General features: G+C 40.9%; 1 protein-coding gene and 1 long non-coding RNA gene across 6 annotated transcripts in view; one reads left to right on the top strand and one right to left on the bottom strand.

Moving 5' to 3' along the window:
- Cacnb2 (calcium voltage-gated channel auxiliary subunit beta 2) overlaps nt 1-22,515 on the top strand; it is a 338,776-nt gene that overhangs the window by 3,633 nt on the left and 312,628 nt on the right. For all 4 annotated transcript variants that reach the window (XM_050144747.1, XM_050144746.1, XM_050144745.1 and 1 more), the window contains exon 2: nt 6,394-6,486. In XM_050144747.1, the coding sequence (XP_050000704.1) occupies nt 6,394-6,486 (93 nt within the window). The remainder of the gene's footprint in view (nt 1-6,393; nt 6,487-22,515) is intronic.
- On the bottom strand, nt 492-6,409 carry LOC126503218 (uncharacterized). 2 transcript variants are annotated; one of them, XR_007592224.1, is made up of 4 exons: nt 6,304-6,409; nt 5,801-5,992; nt 1,785-1,873; nt 492-1,393 (listed from the first exon to the last, which is right to left on the bottom strand). It is a non-coding gene; the product is annotated as an uncharacterized lncRNA (long non-coding RNA). The 2 variants fall into 2 exon arrangements; XR_007592223.1 differs by having other exon boundaries at nt 6,231-6,383.

Genomic DNA, 22,515 nt, shown 5'->3' with positions numbered 1-22,515 from the left:
TCACAAACTCACCGTTTATTTTGCCTATGGAGATGGAATAACCTCATCCATTTGAGCTCTGCTCTCAAGTACACGATCAAGAGCAAAGTGGGTGTGTTTGTGATGTGAGAGGTTCAAGGTCATGCCAGTACAAATCTTAAAAGTTCGGATTTTTACCAGGCTGCATTGGTTTTTAAGTCATGGCTTGGAGTACGAGAGCATATCTGCAGGCAGAGGGCCAAGGTTTTCCTAGGACTCTCCAAGCTCCAAATCTGATGCTCTAACCATATTAGGTGCTAGATCCCTGGGGCCTCAGGTCACCTAATATGTGGCTAGCCCAACCTGAGGTGTGTTCTGAATATGAAACACAACCGAGATTTCAAAAACCCACTGTGCAAATAATAAACAGGACATGTCTCCATTAATAACTCTTACACTGAATACATACTGAAGTGATGGTATTTATTTTGTTGTTAAATGCAAAGATAAATACAAAGAATGCACTGTTATAATTCATTTCCCCTGTTACTGCGGCTACTAGAGAATGTATATTACATAGGAGTTCACATTATTGTTGGACAGCATAACCGTAAACATTGTAGCTGGTCCTTCTCTAAGGACTGGGACAGCTCCTGGGAAGGTTGGGTAGATGGGGAGCGGTTGAGAAGGACTGGCAATAAGATAGTAGTGACACAAGAGGAAGTGGCCTGGAAACAGAACAGGCACTCTGCAAATTAGGCCTCAAAGAGCCCGGTAGCAGGCCAGCGTCTCCAGTCACACCTGACAATGAAGGACAGGAAGCAGAGGGCCTGTTTGTTTTGCTCCTAGCAACAGATCCCAGCTGGTTCTGCCCCAGCCAGCTCCCCAGCTGCCTTTCAGCGCACCATAGAAACAGAGTCTGGTCATGGCAACATCCTGACCTGCTGGAGCAAGGGGCTTTATCAGAAAAGAGTGGCAGCCTTCCTTCTGGCTCCCCCAGAAACACGCTTAGGTCCTTGCTGTGTTTAAGTCTTGCCTCCAAATGCCGTGGACGGGTTCACACGCTGTAGGCGGTACTCAAGCCCTTATTCCTAACGATTGGTTGTTTCCTGTTGAATGGCTCTAGTGTCAAGGCTTCGAAGAAACTGAAATATCATAGCAGTTCGAAATTTCTGAGTGTGTTTTTGGAATTCCAAATATAACATTTGAGTGATATGAGGTTTAATTATTCTATAGTTTGAGGCCTTCCTTCCACTCTTCTCCCCTCCCCGCTCCCCTAGTGTTTCACACATTCCAGGAAAGCACTCTATTACAGTTCTACACCCACAGCCTCGCTTCCTGTTTTATGATTCACCTGTCGCTGCCTTTGACTGCATTGTCATATGCTGGACGAAGTCTTGACCTTTTCTCGTCAAGTTAGCGAAGTATGCTAACCCTGTGGAGGAGGGGAGTGGAAACACTCTTCAATTTTGTGACACTCAGACATATCTATGTTTTACTAACCATGGCAAGTACTGCATATTATTATTATTTTTTTACAACTGCAGAGTTATAATTATTTATTATACCACTTAAAACAACTGAGCTTTCTTAGGAATCTTTCCAAGCCTGGCATTGTGAAAAAAAAAAAAAAAGACACATCCTGCCCCTGGCCTTTTTCCCTCTCCCTCTCCTCTTCAGGCCCTCAGGAGACCTCATCCCCCAAGAGCTGCCTCCTGATTCTGCTTTCCTGTGAGCTGGAGCCCTGTGAAAACCAACTGTATTTCCCTTTTCCTGAGGAGGCAATCTCAGCTACTTCTCACCTAGTGAAGGACTTAAGGACTTACACAGCCAAGAGCCCGTAAACAAGGGGGCTTAATGGATCCCTCTTGAATAATTTTGTTCATGTTGACATTGTTCCTCAAATGCGGAAAGTCTGGAATTCAAAGGGATAAATGTCAGCAACAACTAATTGAGCAGAAGTAAACTAATTGTAGGCATCAGCATTTTGCCCGTGGACAGCGATTTGCCACAGAAGAGCATCAAGCACACGCATCTTTCTTAAGCTGTCCCTGGGGGCTGCCATGGCAACTTTGTTTGTCCTGCTGAATTCCCCATAATTAACGACTACTGTCCCCTTTCACTCATCCAAAAGCCACACTTCAGCTACCTCGGCAAACACGAGCATCTATCTGCTGCTTCCAAAGCAAGTCTGTTTTTGAAAATTAACCCGTGGTGCAGGTTATTCACACAAAGCTGGAATGCAGCAGATCACCGTGTTTTTGGAGTATGTTTTCAAATATGTTTGTGTAAATTTCTTAATTTTGTTCTAATTTCTGAAGTCTTCGATGTGTTCAGACAGTTTAATTATGTGTCTCTCCCTTGCTGCAGTGACACAATTTAAGTTTCGTAGCTACATGTCAACACCATTCTGAGTATAAATCAGTGATTGCGGGGGGGGGGGGCACGGCGTTCCAAGAGGAAGTCAGGGAGAGCGTGTGGAGAGCGTGTGTCTGTCTGCTTTCTTTTCTCCCTCCTCCTCTTGTCAGCTGGAGCCACTCTAATGCTTAACTGCCTCGAATACTAGGTGTCATCTAGTTGCTAATCAGCACCAGAGACCTTTGTTTGTACAGATAGCTGTGCCTAAAGCAGATAACCAAGCAAATGCGGCTTCTTTTCCAAATATAGCTAACTAAATAGTGTCGAGCTCTTGCACGCCCTCCAATGGGGAGAACGTTCCCCCTTTTTACAGTTTTTTTTTCATTTTAGCGCTAAGATAACAGGGTATTAAATCATTTAAAAAAGCAAGCCATTTCAGACAAAATGGACTTTACTTTTAAATATACATTGAACTAAAGGAAACTATTTTAGTTTTGGACAGATTCATACATGTACATAATGGTTTTAGTCTTTTTTTTTTCACCCCTATTACTCTGTCTCATTCATTCTTTATTCATTCATTATTCTTCCTTCCTCTCCTGGCTGAACCCTTCTTCTTCCCAAGGAGTCCCTCCCTTACTTCCTTACTGCGTGCACTGCTCGTAGAACTTAGTTAGGATTGACTGCATGAGCAGGGGTAACTTATCAGTAGCTACACACTGAAGAAAACGACACCCCGCCTGGAACCGCCACAGGGAGTGAGGGGCCATCATGAGCCCGCCCATTACAGGCTGGAATGCTGGTGGACCCAGTCTCACGCACGTCTGTGCAGGTGACCACTGCTGTAATGAGCTCATGAGCTTTATTAGGTCACACCTTCTTTTTTCCAGAACTCCTCCTGAACCTCAGACTCTCTTTCTGCCTCTAATTCTGTGATGATCTTTGGGTTTTGGTGGTGGGAGGTGATACAGTTGTCCCTTGTAGGGCTGAGCATGCTCCATTTAGCAAAAGAGTAGCAGTGGGTTCTGCCTTAGGGCCTATAAGCTTGCCAGACACAGGTTCCTGGAAAGTTTTATAGTATAGTTCCTGTGGAGTAGGCCTTTAGACAATGAAAAAATTACACTTATGTTGAAATGAGTAAAATAAGAGGGTTGAGATATAAGTGAGCATATTGGCTTATTTTGACTCTAATAACTATGACATGGAGTAAGTAAATAGCAACTGCCTATAACAGTATAAAATTCCAAATGCTTAATGCTTTTAGTCACTCCTTAAAGATGTATGTGATTGAGGGAGAGTGTAAAACCTACTAGTGGAGTCTGGGGAGGTGGCTCAGTGGATAATGCACTTGCCACGCAAGCATGAGGACCTGAGGTTGATTCCCCAGAACCCATGTTGAGCTGGTGGCACACGGCTGTAGTGTCAGCGCTTCTTCAGTGAGATTGGAGGCAGGAACTCCAGACTCCACAGATGCTCATGGACCAGCTAGTCTGTTACCCACTGCAGCATAGCACAAGAGACTGTCTCAACCAACACAGAAGGTGAGGACTGATACCGGAGGTCATCTTCTAACCTCCATAAACATAGACACAAACCTACACACACATCATTCACACACGAAGATTAAAAAATCAGCAGTTTGCATATACTTCAGTAGGCCTTATATTTTTAGAGGATAAACTGTGTATAAAGCAGTTGAAAATTGAAAAATCCCGTAGTACATATATTCTGTTAAAAGCTAAGCATGCCTAAAATAATGTTTGTGAGCAATGTTACAAGGAGAGTTGAAAAATTAATGTGAAGTTTTGAAAGTGTCTGTCTGTCGTCTGTCCTTCCTTCCTCCCTCCCTCCCTGTCACTCTTTCCTTTTCCCTTCTTTCCTTCCTTCCTCCGTCCCTCCTTTCTTTCCTCCTTCCTTCCTGTTTTCCTTCCATCCTCTTTCTGTCCCTCCTCCCTTTTCTCCTTCCTTTTTCCTTTCCTCCCTTTCTTCTCCCTCCTTCCCTTCATCCCTCCTTCCTCTCTTTCTCCCTCCCTACCTTTCTCTGTCCCTCCTTTCTTTTCTCTTTCCTTCCCTCCTCCCTCCCTCCCTTCTTCCCTCCCTCCCTCCCTCCATTCCTTTTTTCTCCTTCCCTCCTTCCTCCCTTCTTCCCTCCCTCCCTTCCTCCGTCTCTCCTTCCTTCTATCCTTTCTTCCTTCTCCTTTTGAAGTATAGCAGCCTCCCCTGGGATTGACTGTCTTCACATTTGTCCTCTATTCTCCCAGGGCTGACTGTGCAATTTTGAGTAGCTAGGAAAAGCTTAAGACACCCAAGCAACTGAAGAACAAGCATTGTTATCATTAAAAAGATGAAATAAAGAATAACAGAACTGCTGTGTCTAACCATTTCAAAATGGTACCAGAGGGAAAAGATTATACAGTCTTTTACAGTAAGATTATATTTTGCCTTTTTCTCAAAAATAACACATTCTTCACTAGAATAAATAATGTGTTTTACATAGACTTCTTGCACATATCCTAAAGAAACATGCTAGATCTTATAAAATTCTTTCAAAGTAATAAGTAATTTTCCATATGGAATAATGCAATTTAAAAAAATATAGGGGATTTTCATACCTCATTTTAGCCTTCTTTGGCCTGATAAAATGGCTTTGTCCAAACCTTTGCAGGATAATTGGAAAAGGAGGAGTGTTGTTAAAAGAATGCTATTTTTCCACAGTTTGCTGAGTGATGTTTATATAAGTAAGAAGAATAAGCTGTGAAGTGAGGAGAGCCTTGTATGTCACAGGGAAACCCAGCCCCACTCCCCTTGCCTTTGTCAAAGTTGGGAGTTAATCAAACGCCATGGAAACATGTTTGTCTTACATAAAGCCAGCCCTTAGATACTTGGAACAGAACAAACATATTTAAGAATTTTCTCTTTAATATTGCACCACATTCTCACTGATGGCAAATCCATTTACATGACTCAGAACACAAATGTTCACAATAGATTTTAGCCTGCATAAGTGCTACATATATTATGCTTTATAAGGTGTTCTTAGTTTTATGAAAACCTTATAAATAATCAAACATAATCAAGTAGCATTTTCAAAACATTGAGTGTGGTGATTTTTAAAAGGCAGATGGTATAACTTGATTATTTAGTGAAGTCTCTATAAACCTAGTAAAACTGATGTCATGTACGCCCAAGCTGTCCCTTCCACTCCTGAGGCTTCATATGGCTTTCGCTTTTCGTATAGTACATGGACACATATTGTGAGCTAGCAATTACACTAAATTCTCTCTCTCTCGCTCTCTCACTCTCTCGCTCGCTCTCTCGTTTGAAGGAGGTCCTCCCACATGCCAGGTAAACATTCTACCACTGAGTTATATTCAGAGATCTTCATTAATACTTAAAAACAAACCTACGACTTTTTTGTTTAATACTTAAAAATAATCACATTTGAAGGTAACAGTGGTGCTTGAGACTTAAAGAATTTCCTTACCGTACGTAGGAGGCAGGATTCCCATCTATACATATTTAGCTCTGAAACTCAGGGTTGAAGTTTTCGCGTGTACACATTAGATGGCAGAGTAAACTGTTTTCCTCAGAGTTGTAAGAATGATAGTTATGTTTGAATTGTCTCTCTCTTAGCATCAAATAGTGCATAGTTTATTTAGAACTCCGAATGTGAACTCTAGAACAGAAATAGAATAGAAAAAGCAAGTTTTTTGGTAAACGTTGGTGCTGTTATCGAAAGAACTCCTCTTTGTTTCTCCCGTTTTCACCTTTACTTTCTTGGTTGTCAATGCCTTTTAAAAATGCTTTATCTTTAGTGGGTTTTCCTCTCAAATGCTAAACTACTGCAGTGAATACACATTGCCCCAGTCTACTGCTCACTAATGCTTTGTCCAGACTCCACCTCGTGTACTTACAGATCTGAAAGAAGTTTAAAGGTTCCCCAATATTAATTTTCCAATGGTGCCCATACAACAACAAATGTGTTACCAATGAGGGCTTCTGACATTTTCTTGAATGGGGTAGATTCCCGTGGAAGGTTCTAGTAGTCTTATTTCTGTCTCTTTCTCTTTTCTGTAGTCCTATGGGAAAGGAGCCAGGAGGAAAAATAGGTTCAAAGGCTCAGACGGAAGCACGTCATCCGACACCACCTCCAACAGCTTCGTCCGCCAGGTAAGGGAGCTTGAGTCCGCGCTGCTGAGAGTACAGTGAAAATAAAGTGTTATTTTTTAAGTGGTTTTAAATTATCACTCTGGAGATTTATGCAATATTTTTACTTGAAATCGAAGCGAAACACATGCAGTTTAATGTCCTAATGAAAATATTTATGCTTCTAGTGTGACTCTGAATAATAATTGCATTCTTGCCTGGCAAGTTGGGGAGAATCCGCTGCAGAATTCATTAGGGAGCCTTTCTACTCACAGAAAGGCAGAAATGCTACCATAGGAATGAGCTTTGGGTTTTGATAGTCTTTGGGGAGGGGGCATCCAGGTCCGAAACTATGAAATGGTAATATGGATTATTTCGTTAGCTTGTTTTCCTTCTCCTCCTCTTCTTCTCTTCCTCCTTCCGTCTGTGGCTTTAAGTTGAGGAAGAGAAGACTGTCCTTGGTCTTGAATGGTCCTCACGTCTATGGTTAAATCGACTGTAGATGGCTTCAGATGTAACTTAGCTGTTTGCTGTTTTTAGAGATGGAAGCAGTTTTTATGTCAGTCAACTGTGGTAAAGTCCTGCCCAAGAGAAATCATCAGGCTGCCTAAATAAACACTTGTCTATTGCAAAAGAAAGTGTTTGTGTCCCAGAGGAGGTACACAGTAATCAGTCCTCCAAAAGGCATGATTATAAGCCCAGCATTACCTCACGAGACACAGGTGAGCATGTTAGAGCCTCGTGAAGTGTGTGGGTGAACATGTTTACATCTAGCACCTCTCGGTGACGCTGGAGATGGGAGAAGGACCTTAAGGACAGCATGCTTTCCTGGCTGGTTGGTGGTCAGTTTCTGGCTAGTGAATCTGTGTATGATTCCTCGTGGGTACAGCTCACTGCCTAGATCACTGGTTCTATTAGAAAGACTGAGTGGCTTCTTTGCATGTCACTTGTTTCTATTCCCTCTTGGGTCTTTTATCAAGAGCCCAGACCCTGCTCTTGACCCATGTGTGTTTGGCAGGCATCTTCTATGAATCCTGTTTTGATCTTTTGTGTTTAATTTTTGTTTTCATTGGAGATCATAACACTTGACTCTCTCTCTATCCCAGTTGAGTCTCATGACTTTCTGTGACACTGTTCCCGAGAGTTTCATTCAGGTTTGTCGAAAATAGACCACAGTTAGCTTTAAAGATGTCTGCCTACTATGTCTATGGTTACTGATTTCATAGCAGTAAAATGGAATATTTCTTGTATAGGCACAGGTGATCCCTGTCCAGGCATCAGTGCCTTCTTGTACCATCTAAATATGCCAAAGGCGCATCCAAACAACTTTTAGGCAAGTGGAAAAAGACTTCAATCTGTACCAGTTGTGAATTGTTTTGGTTATAAGAAGGAAACAAAAAAAAAGATAGCAAGTTAAGAAGGAGGAAAACTTGCTTGCAAAGAAACATTTAGAAAGAAAAAACATCAAGCTAGGTATGGTTCCCTAAGTGTGGTCCATCCTAGACCAGTGTTCCACTGGTGTTAAGGAGCTGGGCATAGTATGGGGAGCTTATCGTACATTTACTTGTCTTATGGTACTAGAGTCCCCAGGAGCCCTGACGGGCCGGGGATTTAGTTCTTTAGTGTAGGTGAGTCAGTTAAAGGGACAATAGTCAAAGCCTTTTACCTGCCAACCACCCGCTTTTATATTGCCCTTGGAGTAACAGGACTGAGCCTGGAGAACTCAACTGCAGAACTTTGAATCATTGCACCAGGGTTGAGCATTGAATGATGCAAAGCAGACAGCTCTAAGAGTCTTCAGAGTAGGAGCTGCAGTGAGGTTATAGATGACGCCAAGAGCTTGTGGAAAGCGGATGACAACTGAGATGTTTCAAATGAGCAGGTAAATCAAAATTGATAGTATGGAGTCCATTATTTCCAATTTAAGCTCTTTTCTAAAAGGCCAACTACTTTTCCGTTTGTTCCATTTTGTCACATGTTCCTCTTGTATGAAGTTTTGAGAGCTCTATCCACAAGGCAGGAGGGATTTCTGCACTGCCCGTGAATGAACTAGAGTTTGTTTTTCCTATCTATAATGTCTTTTTTGACGTTGAATTCTTGGGAAAGTATGTTTGCTTGAGACACAACTGTGAGGGACTCAGGCAGCTGTTCAATCATTTAAATGTAGATATAGATTGTTAAAACATATGTGAGTACATAAGAAGAAAACGTGGAGGTGCTTTCCTAGAATCTCAATAGAATGAGGCACTCTGTATGGCATGGATCTGGGGTAGCAATTATCTAAGCAGCTCATCAGAAACCCACTCACATCATCCCAGAGAAAGCCTAGCGGCCTGGCAGTGGCTTGCAGTTGGAAATTATACTTTTGTTTTGACAATGTAATCTCCATTGCAACAACATTCCTATTTTGCTGCCACAAGAAAATGAGCAAAGGCTACTCTGACGTGGTTAGATCCCTAATAGAAGTGGATTGGGGGGGGGGGTATTTGCAGAAACTCATGGCCAAAGGTAAGAGTGAATAAGCATGCTAGGTTATTATATAATGGGAAAATGTTCTTCTTATTGTCAGTATTTGTCTGTTAAACAAGTGAGTGGCTTGTGTCGGTGTTAGTTACATGCCTGTCTGTGTCTAGAAGCATTTATAATCAATATTAGAGGAGCATTTGGTCACTAGAACTGGAATTTATTTTCTTCTTTTCATTTTTTTTAAATGGAGTCTTGCTGTATTACTCAGGCTGGTTTGAACTCATAAGCGCAAATTATTCTCCTTCCTCAGCCTCCGGAGGATCACAGGCATGCTCAGTACATAAGGGTTATAATGGCATTACTTAACAGAACTATGCAATTAGATTCAATATGGTGTTTTATTTGAAAAATAATTTCTATATAATTTTGAAAACCTTAGAGTTCTGGGGTTTTTATTTGTTTTTCAAAATGCATTATGGTACACAGGCTTTAAAAACTGGGGAATGGGTACTTTTAGGTAGTTATAATACTGATACTTAAATGGTTTAGAAGCTGGGACTATGATGATTTAGGATAGGGAAAAATTCTAAAAATCTTTCTCATTTTTTCTTTTGAGAACTAGTGGAAAAGCAGGGAACATGTTTCAGGCGGCTTGCTTCTCCTGAAAAATCATGTATAGAACCCTGCTGAGATTTTTGCAGAGACAGCGTCTTCGCGAGGTTTAATAAGGTTAAGTAAGATGAGAAGTATGGGCTCCTAGTTTAATATCAGTAGCCTTAGGAGATGAAGAGACAGCAGAGAGACTGTGTATATAGCAAAAGGCTATTTTAAGACTTAGCAAGGAAATAGCCATAGGTCTTAGCCCCAGACTTTGGTAGTGGGAGAGCATAACTTTTTCTTGTGTAAACCACTCAGGCATCCGGCATGGGTGCTCAAGCAGACTAACAGAGACAGATCTCCTTCTCAGGTGTGAAAGCGGCCTTTCTTTTTTAACTTTCAATTCTTTTTTTTTTTTTTTTTTTTTTTTTTTGTGACAGTCTCACTACGTAATTCAGGCTGTCCTGGAACTCACTCTGTGGACCAGGCTGTTCTTGAACTCTGCCTCCTGAGAGCTGGGATTAAAGGCACGTGTCACCACCACCCTGCTTAGCTTTCAGTTCTTGCTCGTATTGCTAATGGAGTCTGCTTGCCAAGAAGAATGTAACTCAGGTGCTCAAGTCAGTGGGCTCAGGGTCACTGTACCCAGAGAACCACCACCACAGCCAAGAAGGCACAGCACTCCACCACCCAAATCCCTAGTCTGACTCCTTTCAAGCTGTATTCTTACCTTCTTTAAAGACAACCAAGTTCTTTCTTCCTGATATAGATTCATTTTGCCCCTTTTTGAGATTTCAGGTAAACTAAATTGCTTTATGTCTAAATTCTTGCACCCAACTTCATATTGGTTATAGTCGTCCACTGTGGGCATTTCAGTACTCAGGTGATGTCCTTGCTGTACAGCATTGCATTGCATGGGATGTGCCACAGCCAATTTACGTGTTCTGTTCTTGAGAGACGCAGGCTTGTTTCTCTTTGAGCTTAATAAGCCACTGCTGCCGTGTAAATTCTTGGGTGTACCCTTGATGCTTATGGATGCATTTTTGTTCAACAAATACTCTGAAAAATGCAATCATACGGGGTGTGTATGCTCAATAAAGTCAGTAGTGAAGAACAGTTTGCCAAAGTGACTAGGTCAATTTGCCTTCCTTCCAGAGGCATCTGGCTATTCACCTGTTCACAAGTAGCCAGCGTCTGATGCTGGTATTTGTATCCCCGTCACTCTGACAGTAAGATGGTTGCTCACTCTGGTGTTAGTGTTGATTTGCTCTTAGTTAATTTATAATTTCTCTGTAGCTGGGAAATATATAGGGAGTAGTATATATAAATATATGCAATCTGAAAGATCTTCTGAGACTTTTAAAAATCACTCTTTATAGTAAACATATCATTAGCCACAATAACTAGGTGTATACATATTGTATTAAAATTATATCATAACTATTGGAATATGGTGAAATATTTTTAGGCTTTACTACAACATGAAAAAGGCTAAGCAATAAAAGGATACAGTGCGTTTATCTGGGGTTAATTTTTCAAATTGCTGTTGTAGTTTTTCCAAGTATTTTTTTCGGTGCGTGTGTATATGTTTCTCTAAGCTTAATTTTTAAAAAGAATCCTGATTCTTAAGAAAATCAATGCCTATGGGTAAACTTCTGCTTTTGGCTTTGAAGTCAAATTATAGTTACCATGAAGAGCAGCTTCAGGACTAAACATGGGCTTCATTTTTTCAGTTACCCTTTCCCCATTACCCAACCATACACCCATCTTTCTGACCTTGGGAACCTATTTGACGTCAGTGATATTTCAGGGACTCAAGGATGGCTCACTCCTGCCCCTGCTGAAAAGTATCTCTTGCATGCTAGAGCTGGGCTGGGGGTTGTGTCCTGAAGGAGCCTTTGCCGACAGGCTTCTTGACGGTCTATTACAAACCTCATGGGATTTCCCACAAGAAGATGGTGAGAGGGAGTTTCCTCTAGGCTCTCCGTTCTCTCTCCATGAGCTGCTGTGATGTGACGGGCTGCACAGTGTTCTGGGTCAAACATTTTGGCACCTGTCCTGAGCGGTAGTTTGTTAACATATTGATTGGAAAGAAAGTTAATAATGTGTTTATTTTGTCTCATTTGTTTATGTTGTGGGTAAACCATTTCCTTGGAATCCTCTATGAGCACTATATCATGAACTCATTATTTTCATATTTCTCTCTTAAATCAGTTCTGATCTTGTGAGATTTGTTCCAAATGATTTTCTCCAAGAAGCAGGAAAATAGTTAAGTGCTGAATCTAAGTGTCACGTCTACCATTTATATTTGGCTTTCGTATGGATAACTAGGATTTTTTTCAAATTCTGTTTATTCTTTGGTAATTTCATACATAACTACAGTGCATTTAGGCAATATCAATTTCTCAATGACTCTGCCATTTGTCACCTCATCGGTTTTACATTGCAAACAGCTCCCTCCAAAAAATTAGCTGGATGTATTAAAGAAGTTAAAATCTGTATGCTAATTAGGTATATGCAAATAAACACTATTTAATCATTTAATACTATGACTTAAGAATGCAATTGTCCAGTTGGTACATTTATTAAAACATCAATAAAAAGCAAATCATCTTCATAGACGTACTGACAACTGATGTTTATTAAATATTGCTATATCTAGAGAACTCTATTCTACAGCTGAGGAAACTCAGACATAGAGAAAGAAAGTAAGTCATGGTCACACATTATAGGAAGATTGCATAAAGAATTTGAATCTAGGCAGCTGGCTCCAGATCATTTTCTTTTTTGGTGACATTACACTCTCTTGTAACAAAAAGACATAGATTAGTGGAAATCTATTAAAAGGATTTAACTTGTTTAGCTCAGGACAAAATTGATACCATTGTGTTTATGATGAAACATGCTGTATTATCTCCTTTTCCTCGTTGTGGTAATAAAATTCTTGACAGAAGCCACTTCAGTCTAGAAGGAGGGAGGCCACTTGTTCGTCTAGGCTGCTTGTTTATCCTGGTCACCCAGAACTAAAATAACCACACAGAAACTATGTTCATTAAATCACTGTTTGGCCCATTAGCTCTAGCTTCTTATTGGCTGACTCTTACATCTTAATTTAACCCAATTCTTTTCATCTGTATATCACCACGAGGTTATGGCCTACCAGCAAAGTTCTGGTATGTATGACTATGGCAGTTCCATAGTGTCTCTCTGACTTCACCCTTCTTCCTTCCAGCATACAGCCTAGCTTTTCCTGCCTAGTTCTGTTTTTCCCTACTATAGGCTCAAAGCAGTTCTTTATGCATTAACCAATAGAAGCAACACATAGACAGAAGAACCTCCCAAACCCCTTCAGGGAGGAAAGGACTGGGTCACAGTCTCAGGGGATGTCAGTCCATCATGGTTGCAGGAGCATGTGACAGAGACTGCTCATGTCTTTGAAGATAAAAAACAGAGGGCTCTGCCTGAGACCATAAGGGGATGTCACCTACAAGTACAGCCCCAGTGATCCACCTCTGCAGCCATGCCAGTCCCAGAGGCTCCACAACCTCCCAAAGCAGTACCACCAGGTAGAACCAAGTGTCTCATACATACGATCCAATGGGAACTTGTTTTTCCCCATTGGTTTTTCAGGACAGGGTTTCTTTGTGTAACAGCCCTGGTTGTCCTGGAACTCGCTCTGTTGGCCTTGAACTCACAGAGATCCTCCTATCTCTAACTCCCGAGTGGTGGCATTAAAGGCATATGCTACCACCATGCCTAGCTATGGGACCATTTTATGTCAAAACCATAAAGCATATGAAGGCATTAAGTTCATCTCAACTCTGAACTTTCTTTAGAGGAAAATGAGGCTGGCCTTAGTATTATAGTTTTACTCTGTGTTATCGCTTTGTTTGTTTACTTGTTTATTGTGTGTGTGTGTGTGTGTGAGAGAGAGAGAGAGAGAGAGAGAGAGAGAGAGAGAGAGAGAGAGAGAGAGAGAATGTGTGTCTGTGGTATTTCTGCATATTTGTGTGTGAACACATGATGCTGGTACATGCAGAGGCTAAAGAAGATTGTTAATGTCCTGATCTGTCTACCTTAATCTTTTGAGTCAGGTCTGTTCCTGAAGCTGGTGCTAGGCTTGTGGCCAGCAAGCCCCCAGGGATTCTTCTATCTCCACCCCACATAGTGTTGGAATTCTGAGCACATGTGTAGCCATGACCAGCTTTTAACAAAGGTGCTGAGATACAGTCTCGGGTCCCTGTGATTAAGCGGCAAACATCCTTACTGCTGAGCCATCTCCCCAGCTCAGTTTCATGACTTCTTAAACGCCAGCATCCCTTTATTTCTTCCAGCCAAAGTTGCTTCAGTTCTCAGGTTGTCACGTTTCAGTGCACCCCTCCACCCCTGCTGGTAACGAGAAAGACAGACGGAGCTGGAAGAGTATTTGTTTCTTTCTCTCCTTCCAAGAATTCGCAGGAGCACACAAATTTTGGAATTTGAGGATTCTGGAAGCTTCCATCCTGTGTTAAACAAACAAAAATGAACTTGCCTGTGAATCATCTGTAGCCTTTGCCAGTCTGTTTGGAGGGCTGGCTATGGCTGACGTGGTCCCAGAAATCATCCAGGTCATGAATCTGGGTGAGGCTAGGCAAACATTACACCTCGTTTTATGTGAGGCTACTTCAGAAATAGTTTCGAGTCTGCCGTGGCCTTGTCTTTGTAAGGCAAACAAATACTTTAATGATAATGGGTTAAAGGGCAAAGAGCACTACACATGACTTATAGACACTGGATGTAAAATCAATGAGTAATGTTCAAATTGCTTATGTGCTAAAAGGCATTGAATACACAAAGCCCTTGTTAGCTTGTACAGTTAAGGTAATTGTGGATACCGAGGTTGTCTGTGGTTCTGATATAGCTCTATGTAGCACTGAGTTCTCTGTGGTTCTGATACAACTCTGTATAGGTACTGAGTTCTCTGTGGTTCTGCTATAGCTCTGTGTACTACTGAGTTCTCTGTGGTTCTGATATAAGTTCTGTGCTCTTTGTCTATGTTTAGAACAGATAAGTGGATGACACATCTTTATTTCTCATTATTTCCTAATTTATTGCATGGATCAAGTTTTCTTATAAACCCAAAGAAAGAAGATAAAATCTCCAAAGGCTATTGTTTAGAAAGAAAAAAAAATTCTTTTAACACCAGAACATAAGTGGGGCAAATGAGTTTCCCGAGAGACAAACAACAGCTGGACTAGGAATAATGGCTGAACCTACCTGGCATGGCAGGGTATAGCATTTGTGTTGTTCTTTTCCAGTAAGAAACCCCAGCTGTATAAATTTTTTGATATTGCTAAGATTAAGGAAAACTTTGCACATCTTCTGATAAGGGTGGTCATGGAAATTAAAGCAGCCATAGGGACAATATGAGAGACATTGTGAGGGATGGTGTGAGAGACATTGTGAGAGACAGACTATATTAGTGTTCATTCTGCAATTATTTTTAGTTTCTCTCTCTTCCTCCCTTCTTCCTCTCCCCGTCCATCTTCTTCTTCATCTCTCCTCTCTGTCCTTCTCTTATCCTCTCCCCTTTCTTCACTCTCTCTCTGTCTCTTCTCCCTGCATTCTGTGTTTCCCTTATTCTCCCCCCTATTTCTCCTCCTTTTTCTTCATTTTTCTTAGACACATATTCTCCCAGCCTGCACTGATATACCTGGCAGTCTTCTGAAGATGAACACCAAATGTTCAGGGGTTGGCATACCAGAGTTGCTTTGGTTTGATGGTCACACACACAGTCAAGCCACTTTTTATTCAAGGTACTTTGCTGTCTGAGCTCCGCTATAGGTTCCTGCCATGTTTGGCCAAGATTCACTAACTGTTTGTACTGATAATTTTTATAGGTCCTTGAGTTGTGCTGACTGGTGCTCATTGTGTGAGAAGTTGAGGCTTATGAATCTACACCACTTTTTTCCCCCAGAATTCTCAAGTACCAGTATTCTCTGTGGTTGGCAGGGAAGGAGTCAGGCATTCATCTGGGGTTCTGGCTCACCAACATATGTTGTGGTTGTAATTCAGTAATCCTGTAGCTTCTAAGGGCTTCCAGAATGCAAATCAGAATGACAAAATGGAATGAGGCAAATATTTAACAGAAGGTTGCATGACACTTTCAGAACATGGTATTCTAAACAAATTCCATCATCTCCCAGTACCCGTGTTCTTGGTCTGCTTCTCTGGATCTTTTATATTTGTTCAGATTGGCTTTAAATATAAATGATTAATCACAGAGACACGCAGTATATTTTTCAGTTTTGTTTTGCAAAGGCAGATTAAACTGTGATAATGGTTACAGACTCCAGGCCTGTGGAGACTGATATGTTTAAGGCTGGATAAATCTTTTAGCCTTTAAATACTGGCTTGTTGCCTTGTTATCCTGTGTTCGTCACAAACACAGCTATAAATAAGAAAGCAGTAGATTTACTGCCTCTAATTTCCTGTAAATGTCTCTCAATCTTACGAGACATTTGCTTGCATTTTGTGAATGGCAGAAGCTGTTTTGTGTCCTCTTAGGAACCATTTCGAGGCATGTCAAGACAAAAATGTTTACTTTTGTAATTTCCTCACTCTTTCTACAGAGCAAACTATGGACATGTTAGTTTTCACATGTCTGTGTGAACACGTGTGTGTGTGCACATGTGTGTGTGTGTGTGTAATAAAAATATATTATGGAAAAGTTGTGACCACTCTCAGAATTGTTTTTGTCTATGTATTTGAACACCTACTCCATAGACTGGCTTGGATTAGATCTTTATTACTATTTTGTGAATTTGAGCATTGAAAATAATTTTTTCATACGCCCTTCTTCCCACTGAGATAAATATATCCCCTTTAAACAAGAATTATTTTTGCAGGTGCTTTTATTTCTCAGCCTCACAGATATGTTTTGAATTATACTTGCCCTGTTTTCTTCTATTTTTATTCACGTCCAGCTTGGATAGAGCCATGTGAAGTTTCAGAAGTTGCATAGACTGAATGGACTGCGTGGGAATAACTGAAATTTATTTAGATAAACTCATACAGAGTAACTAGTCACATAGAAAATCTAATACAGAGTAACTAGTCACATAGAAAATCTAATACAGAGTAACTAGTCACATAGAAAATCTAATACAGAGTAACTAGTCACACAGATAATCTAATACAGAGTAACTAGTCATATAGACAATCTAATACAGAGTAACTAGTCAGACATATAATTTAAAACAGAGTAATTAGTCATATAGATAATCTAATGCAGAATAAGTAGCCACATAGACAATCTAATACAGAGTAACTAGCCACAGAGATAATCTAATACAGAATCGCTTTTCATACAGATAATTAATACAGAGTAACCAGTCATATAGACAATCTAATACAGAGTAACTCATTACACAGATAATCTAATACAGCATGTATTCACACATCACACATATAATCTAATACAGAGCAACTAGTCACACAGATAATCTAATGCAGAGTAACTAGTCACATAGACAATCTAATACAGAGTAACTAGCCATTGTTACTAGGGAAATAGTTTTATTCAACAGTGAAGTTACAAAAGCATGTATGTTTCCGTTAAACCTGGCTAGATTAGTTACTCCAAGTTAATTATTGATGTTTTTCACAGGTGCTCTGCCTCAGGTAGGAGTCTCATATGATCGTCCAAAGGGACCCTTTTCTGTCTTATACACTTGTGAGAAGGGCCCACTCCTCTCCATATGGACTGGTTTCTGGAAATATTCACATGTGATAATTATATTGGATGGTAAAAAAGCCATCGTTTAGATTTTGGAGTAAGTGTGAAAATTGTTTTCCACTTTCACTCCCACAAGAGAGGTCTGCAGTTTTATCTTGTCATTGTTCCCCACCTGCCACTGAGCCTCCGCTTGTCATCCTCCCTGTCCTCTGCTTGAGTGAGCCTTTGAGGATCAAAGAAAACGATATCAAGGATATCACAGGGTGATGTAGGAAACTCTGGGTCCTGAAGGCATGGGCATTTGGCAAAACAGTGCTAGCTCTTTGGGAAGTCACTGTCCTCCGTCATGAGCTCAGGAACATGTTGTTGCCGTTCTGAGGATTTTGCTGTTTGGGGCTGACTGTATCTCCTTGTTTTCCTCTACACAGAGGAAAGTCCCAGTGCCTGGTCCTCCTTTTCTTTGCACCAGTTACAGGAGAGCATTGTTCATTCTGACCAGGACACTACTTTCTGACCCTGCTTCCTCTATCCCAACAGCCTTCACCACCTTAGCAGCCTTTCTCTATTGGAAGGCTCTGTCTAGATCTGGGGTCTTTATCTTGAGCTTGACACTCAATCACATTTCCCAGTCACTGGAAGGTTTGCTGATTTCTCTTTGAGCAAAGTTTTGCCTCTTCTTTTCTGTAGTGCCCCTCACCACCTACACATGCAAGCAATATTCAGTTTGAAAGAAAAGTATGACATAGGTGGTATGTTAATTTTGCTAGGGCTGTTGTAATAAAGCTGCCATACTGGATGTCATCAATAAAATGGAATAACATCATAGATTTTTATTAGCTTTATTAAATAAAATGCCAGGAGAAAACACATAATAAATTCAACTAGTATCTTTATTGAGACTCATTTTCATTTTCTCTATCTCATGGGTTTTCTCTCTGTATTATTTTGTTTTCTCTTTATGGGGCCTCAATTATTTGTAGTTTATGCATGTCAGAAATTTACAAGACATGTAAGAGGCTTAGAGCTTTTGTTGGACATGGTAACATACACCTGTAACACTAGCACTTGTGATCAGTGTTCAAGGCAAGTTTGGACTACATAGTTTTCGGATACTATAGTCTATATTGTAAGACTCTGTCTCAGTCGAACAAAGAACACACAGAATGTCTGACCTGGGCTTTTGAGGATTGAACTCATCAGTATAGCTAAGAGTTTGTTTACCTCTATAGCATAATGTCTGATAGGATAAAACCTGCTGCATATGAGCAGGATAAAAATCATTTTAGTTGCATGAGAACTTTGAATATACAAAACTTCTACATTTGAATTTCCCATTTTTCTTCTATATTTAAAATGAGGTTTTTATTTTAATATCTAATAATATATTTGAGTCAACATCCTTCACAGTACGAAAAAAATATTTAAAAGTGTCTTGTGTGTATATATATATACATGTATATATATATATATATCATATGCATATGTGTGTGCATATGCACGTGCGTGTAAATACATGTGCACATTTTATGCGTGTATATGGAGGCCAGAGCTCAACATTGTAGGTCTTCCTCCATTATTTTATACCTTATTCTTGAAATAAATTGAGGTAGTGTCTCAATCTCTCACTGGATCCAGAGCTCACCAATTCAGCTATATTGGCTTGGTCCCTGAGCTCCAGACATCTTCCTGTCTATGACCGTTCAGCCTAGAATTTCTGATGGAACCTGCATCACCAAGATGCTATATGGGTGTTGAGGATTTGAACTTAAATTCCATGCTTGTTCGACAGGCACTTAACCACTGTGAGTCACTTTCTAACACCTATTTAAAACAATTCTCCTACTTCCAGTTTTTACAACCCATGATTGAGTCCTTAGAGTTAGTACTTCAAGCTTGTAGAGATCTACTACCAAAAGGAGGCTTCCTTACGAGTCTCACTTAATCTTTCCCCTGACAGTTACAGGAAGAGCTGTATCAGGAAGAAATGCACATCCTAGGTCAAGATGCCCTGCTATGCACTCGTTGCTCATAGCACAAAATATCTGCCAAAGATCCCATGTCACCTCTTGCTGATTTATCTGGCGATGCTCACTCATTCACCACAGTGTAGCTCACATTCCTTTCAAAATGTTATTTCAAGTTTTGTTCCTTTCCTAAGTAGAATGTGCTTAGGGAGTCAATCTAGGTAGCTCTATGAAAGGTCATGCAGCCCCATAGATTCCTAGTATCACAGGCTGGACTAGTATGGTTTGAAACCAGTTTTTGAAGGACCTCATGTTCACTTATGATTGAGTACTGTGACCTAGAAGGGTTTGGAAGATCATTCTAGGTTATAATGAAAAGCAAATGAGGTAGGAACCAATTCCCAGGAAAGTAATAAACAAAAGAATGGCTGACTAATACATAAATAGCTTTTGCTGTGACCCTGCAGGAAGTATGTTCTAGAAGAGCAAAAGAAAGCTCTGGGTGAGTTTAAAGGAAGCAAAGCTGTATTTAGAGTAGCAGATTCAGAAAGCATTGTGTTAATGATCCCAACAATAATTTCAAACAGGGTAAATGTATGGCACGTTTCTGAGAAGGTAAATTCCCGTGTGGTTGGCAATGGGGAGATGGACGGGGCATGAGGCTGGAGTCCAGAGGGAAGGCAAAGAGTTTCAAGGGTTTCTATGTCATCATGTCCCTGATATTACATCCTGAAGTTAAGAAGAATGTTAAGAATATACAATGATAGTCAAATTTGGTCACATATGCCCCTAATCCTAACATTGCATAAACTGAGACAGAATTGAGATTTTGAAGCCATTCTGTGTTGTATTGAGAGAGCAGTTTTCAAAATGAATCCAAACCACCACCTCCAACAAATAAACAAATAAAATAAAAAGTGGGCCCATAAATTTGAATACTAAGTATTGTCATAGAAAATATTTGGATAAAGACATAATGATCACTACATGGTTCCAATATGCCCACACTCTTGTAAGCACTTAAGTTACCAATATATCTTACTGAGGTGAATACTGTGTGCAACAAGGAGAGAGATCTTCAGAAGCCAGTTCATTTGTCTCAGTTCATGCACCTAAAAGTATAGTGCATTTATTATACCAAATTTGTGTGTTTTTTGTCATGTTTGAGCCAAAAGATGATATGGCACAAGGCAAAGCCTTAAAACTATTGAGGAATTAGGGGTACCTATTTAATACTGAATATAAAAATATGTGTTCATAGTTAATGAATCTGAAGATTCTAAAAATCTTAATTTATTCTGTCTTTTCCTTAGGTTCAGTTTATTTGTATTTGTGTGTGTGTGAGAGAGAGAGAGACACAGAGAAAGAGAGAGGGAGGGAGGGAGGGAGGGAAGGAGGGAGGGAGAGAGAGAGAGAGAAGAGTTGGGTAAAGGACAATGGACAATTTTAGGTGCTTAGCACCTCCCAAATAAATAAATAAATAAATAAATAAATAAATAAATAAATAAACAAGCAATCTGTTTTTGCAATAGGGTCTCTCACCACCTCAGAGTTTACCAAATAGTTTAGGCTGACTGGCCAGTGATCCTTAGGCATCTACCTGACCATCAGGCCAATTTTTTTTTCTTTTTTTTTTTTTTTTATTGAGAAAAAAAAATTTCTGCCTCCTCCCCGCCTTCCATTTCCCTCCCCGCCTCCCTTTTCCCTCCCCCTCCGCCCACTCCTCTCCCCCTCCCCCCACTCCTCTCCCCCTCCCTCTCCAGTCTGAAGAGCAGTCAGGGTTCCCTGCCCTGTGGAAAGTCCAAAGTCCTCCCCCCTCCATCCTGGTCTAGGAAGGTGAACATCCAAACAGGCTAGGCTCCCACAAAGCCAGAACATGAAGTAGGATCAAAACCCAGTGCCTTTGTCCTTGGCTTCTCAGCAGCCCTCATTGTCCACCATATTCAGAGAGTCCAGTTTTATCCCCTGCTTTTTTCAGTCACAGTCCAGCTGGCCTTGGTGAGCTCCCACTAGATCAGCCCCACTGTCTCCGTGGGTGGGTGCACCCCTTGTGGTCCTGACTTCTTTGCTCATATTCTCCCTCCTTCTGCTCCTCATTGGGACTTTGGGAGCTTAGTCTGATGCTCCAGTGTGGGTCTCTGTCTCTATCTCCATCCATCGCCAGATGAAGGTTCTATGGTGATATGCAAGATATTCATCAGTATGGCTATAGGATAGGGTCATTTCCAGTTCCTTATCCTCAGCTGCCCCAGGAACTAACTCTTGCCAACCCTAAGATGGCTCCCTTAATTAAGATATGTGCTTCCCTGCTCCCCTATCCAACCATCAGGCCAATTTTTAAAAGTGGGCCCTGGGGGTTAAACTCAGGTCCTTGTGTTTGCATTGCCCGAATTGTCTCAACATGCTTTCAATTTTTTTTAAATGAGTACTTTGATGCAGGGGAAAGGCATGGCCTAGATGGAAATAAGCAGAATATAGGAAAAATAAAAATCAAAAGTTCTGAGAGACAGACCAGGACCTTGGAATAGGATTTGCGGTCCTCTGCTCTGTGAAGACAGATCCCTCCACCTAGATGTGGAGGGGAAGGAGTTCCGCATTCTTTGAAGGTAAACAGGGACCGAGGGTGAAGAAAAGAGCAGTGGAAAGACTCCTTAGATGGTGCCTGCCTGCTTGCTTGTCTCTTCACAGCAGTCTGAGGGCTGACAGGCCTGGCAAGAGGAGAGACAGAGGGGAGCTGGCATTCTATAGTGACAACCGGACTAAACAGTTTTGCAGTTTTAAAAACATCTAAAACTTTTTAGCAGATAAAATAAAACCACGTGCGAAGTCGCATTGATGGCCTCTCCTCAGAAAGCTCAAGTTGGAGGAGGTTAGTGGGCTCCAAACAGCTGCTTGTTCTAATGCCCTGCTGTGGCTTTTTCTGTGAATTTGTGTGAACCGCTTTGAACTCGGGCTCACAGACCATTTTCTCTGCACACAAGTAGTCATTAGTGGTCTTATAATTTGAAAATCGGCCATTCTCTCTGCCTCAGGCCATTGGTTGGGGGAAGAGTGGTGTTCCTTGCTTTCTTTCTTTTTGAGAAAATTAGGTTTCTTGGTTACCAAGAGACACTGACCTTTGCCCCATATACTCACCATCTTTCTGACGCTTTCCTTAGTATTTATTAGACGGCTCCAAATGTAAACACTCTTTCAGGACATGTTTGTAATATTCTCGTAAAACAGACCAAAGCAGCTCCTTCCTCTCTCTCTCTCTCTCTCTCTCTCTCTCTCTCTCTCTCTCTCTCTCTCTCTCTCTCTCTTTCTCTC

The sequence above is a fragment of the Alexandromys fortis genome, unplaced genomic scaffold (assembly GCF_014885135.2).
Source record: "Alexandromys fortis isolate MF-2015 unplaced genomic scaffold, M_Fortis_MF-2015_v1.1 scaffold_52, whole genome shotgun sequence".
Taxonomy (NCBI): Eukaryota; Metazoa; Chordata; class Mammalia; order Rodentia; family Cricetidae; genus Alexandromys; species Alexandromys fortis.
Note: the sequence above shows the minus strand (reverse complement) of the source record. Positions and strands in the feature narration are given on the sequence as shown.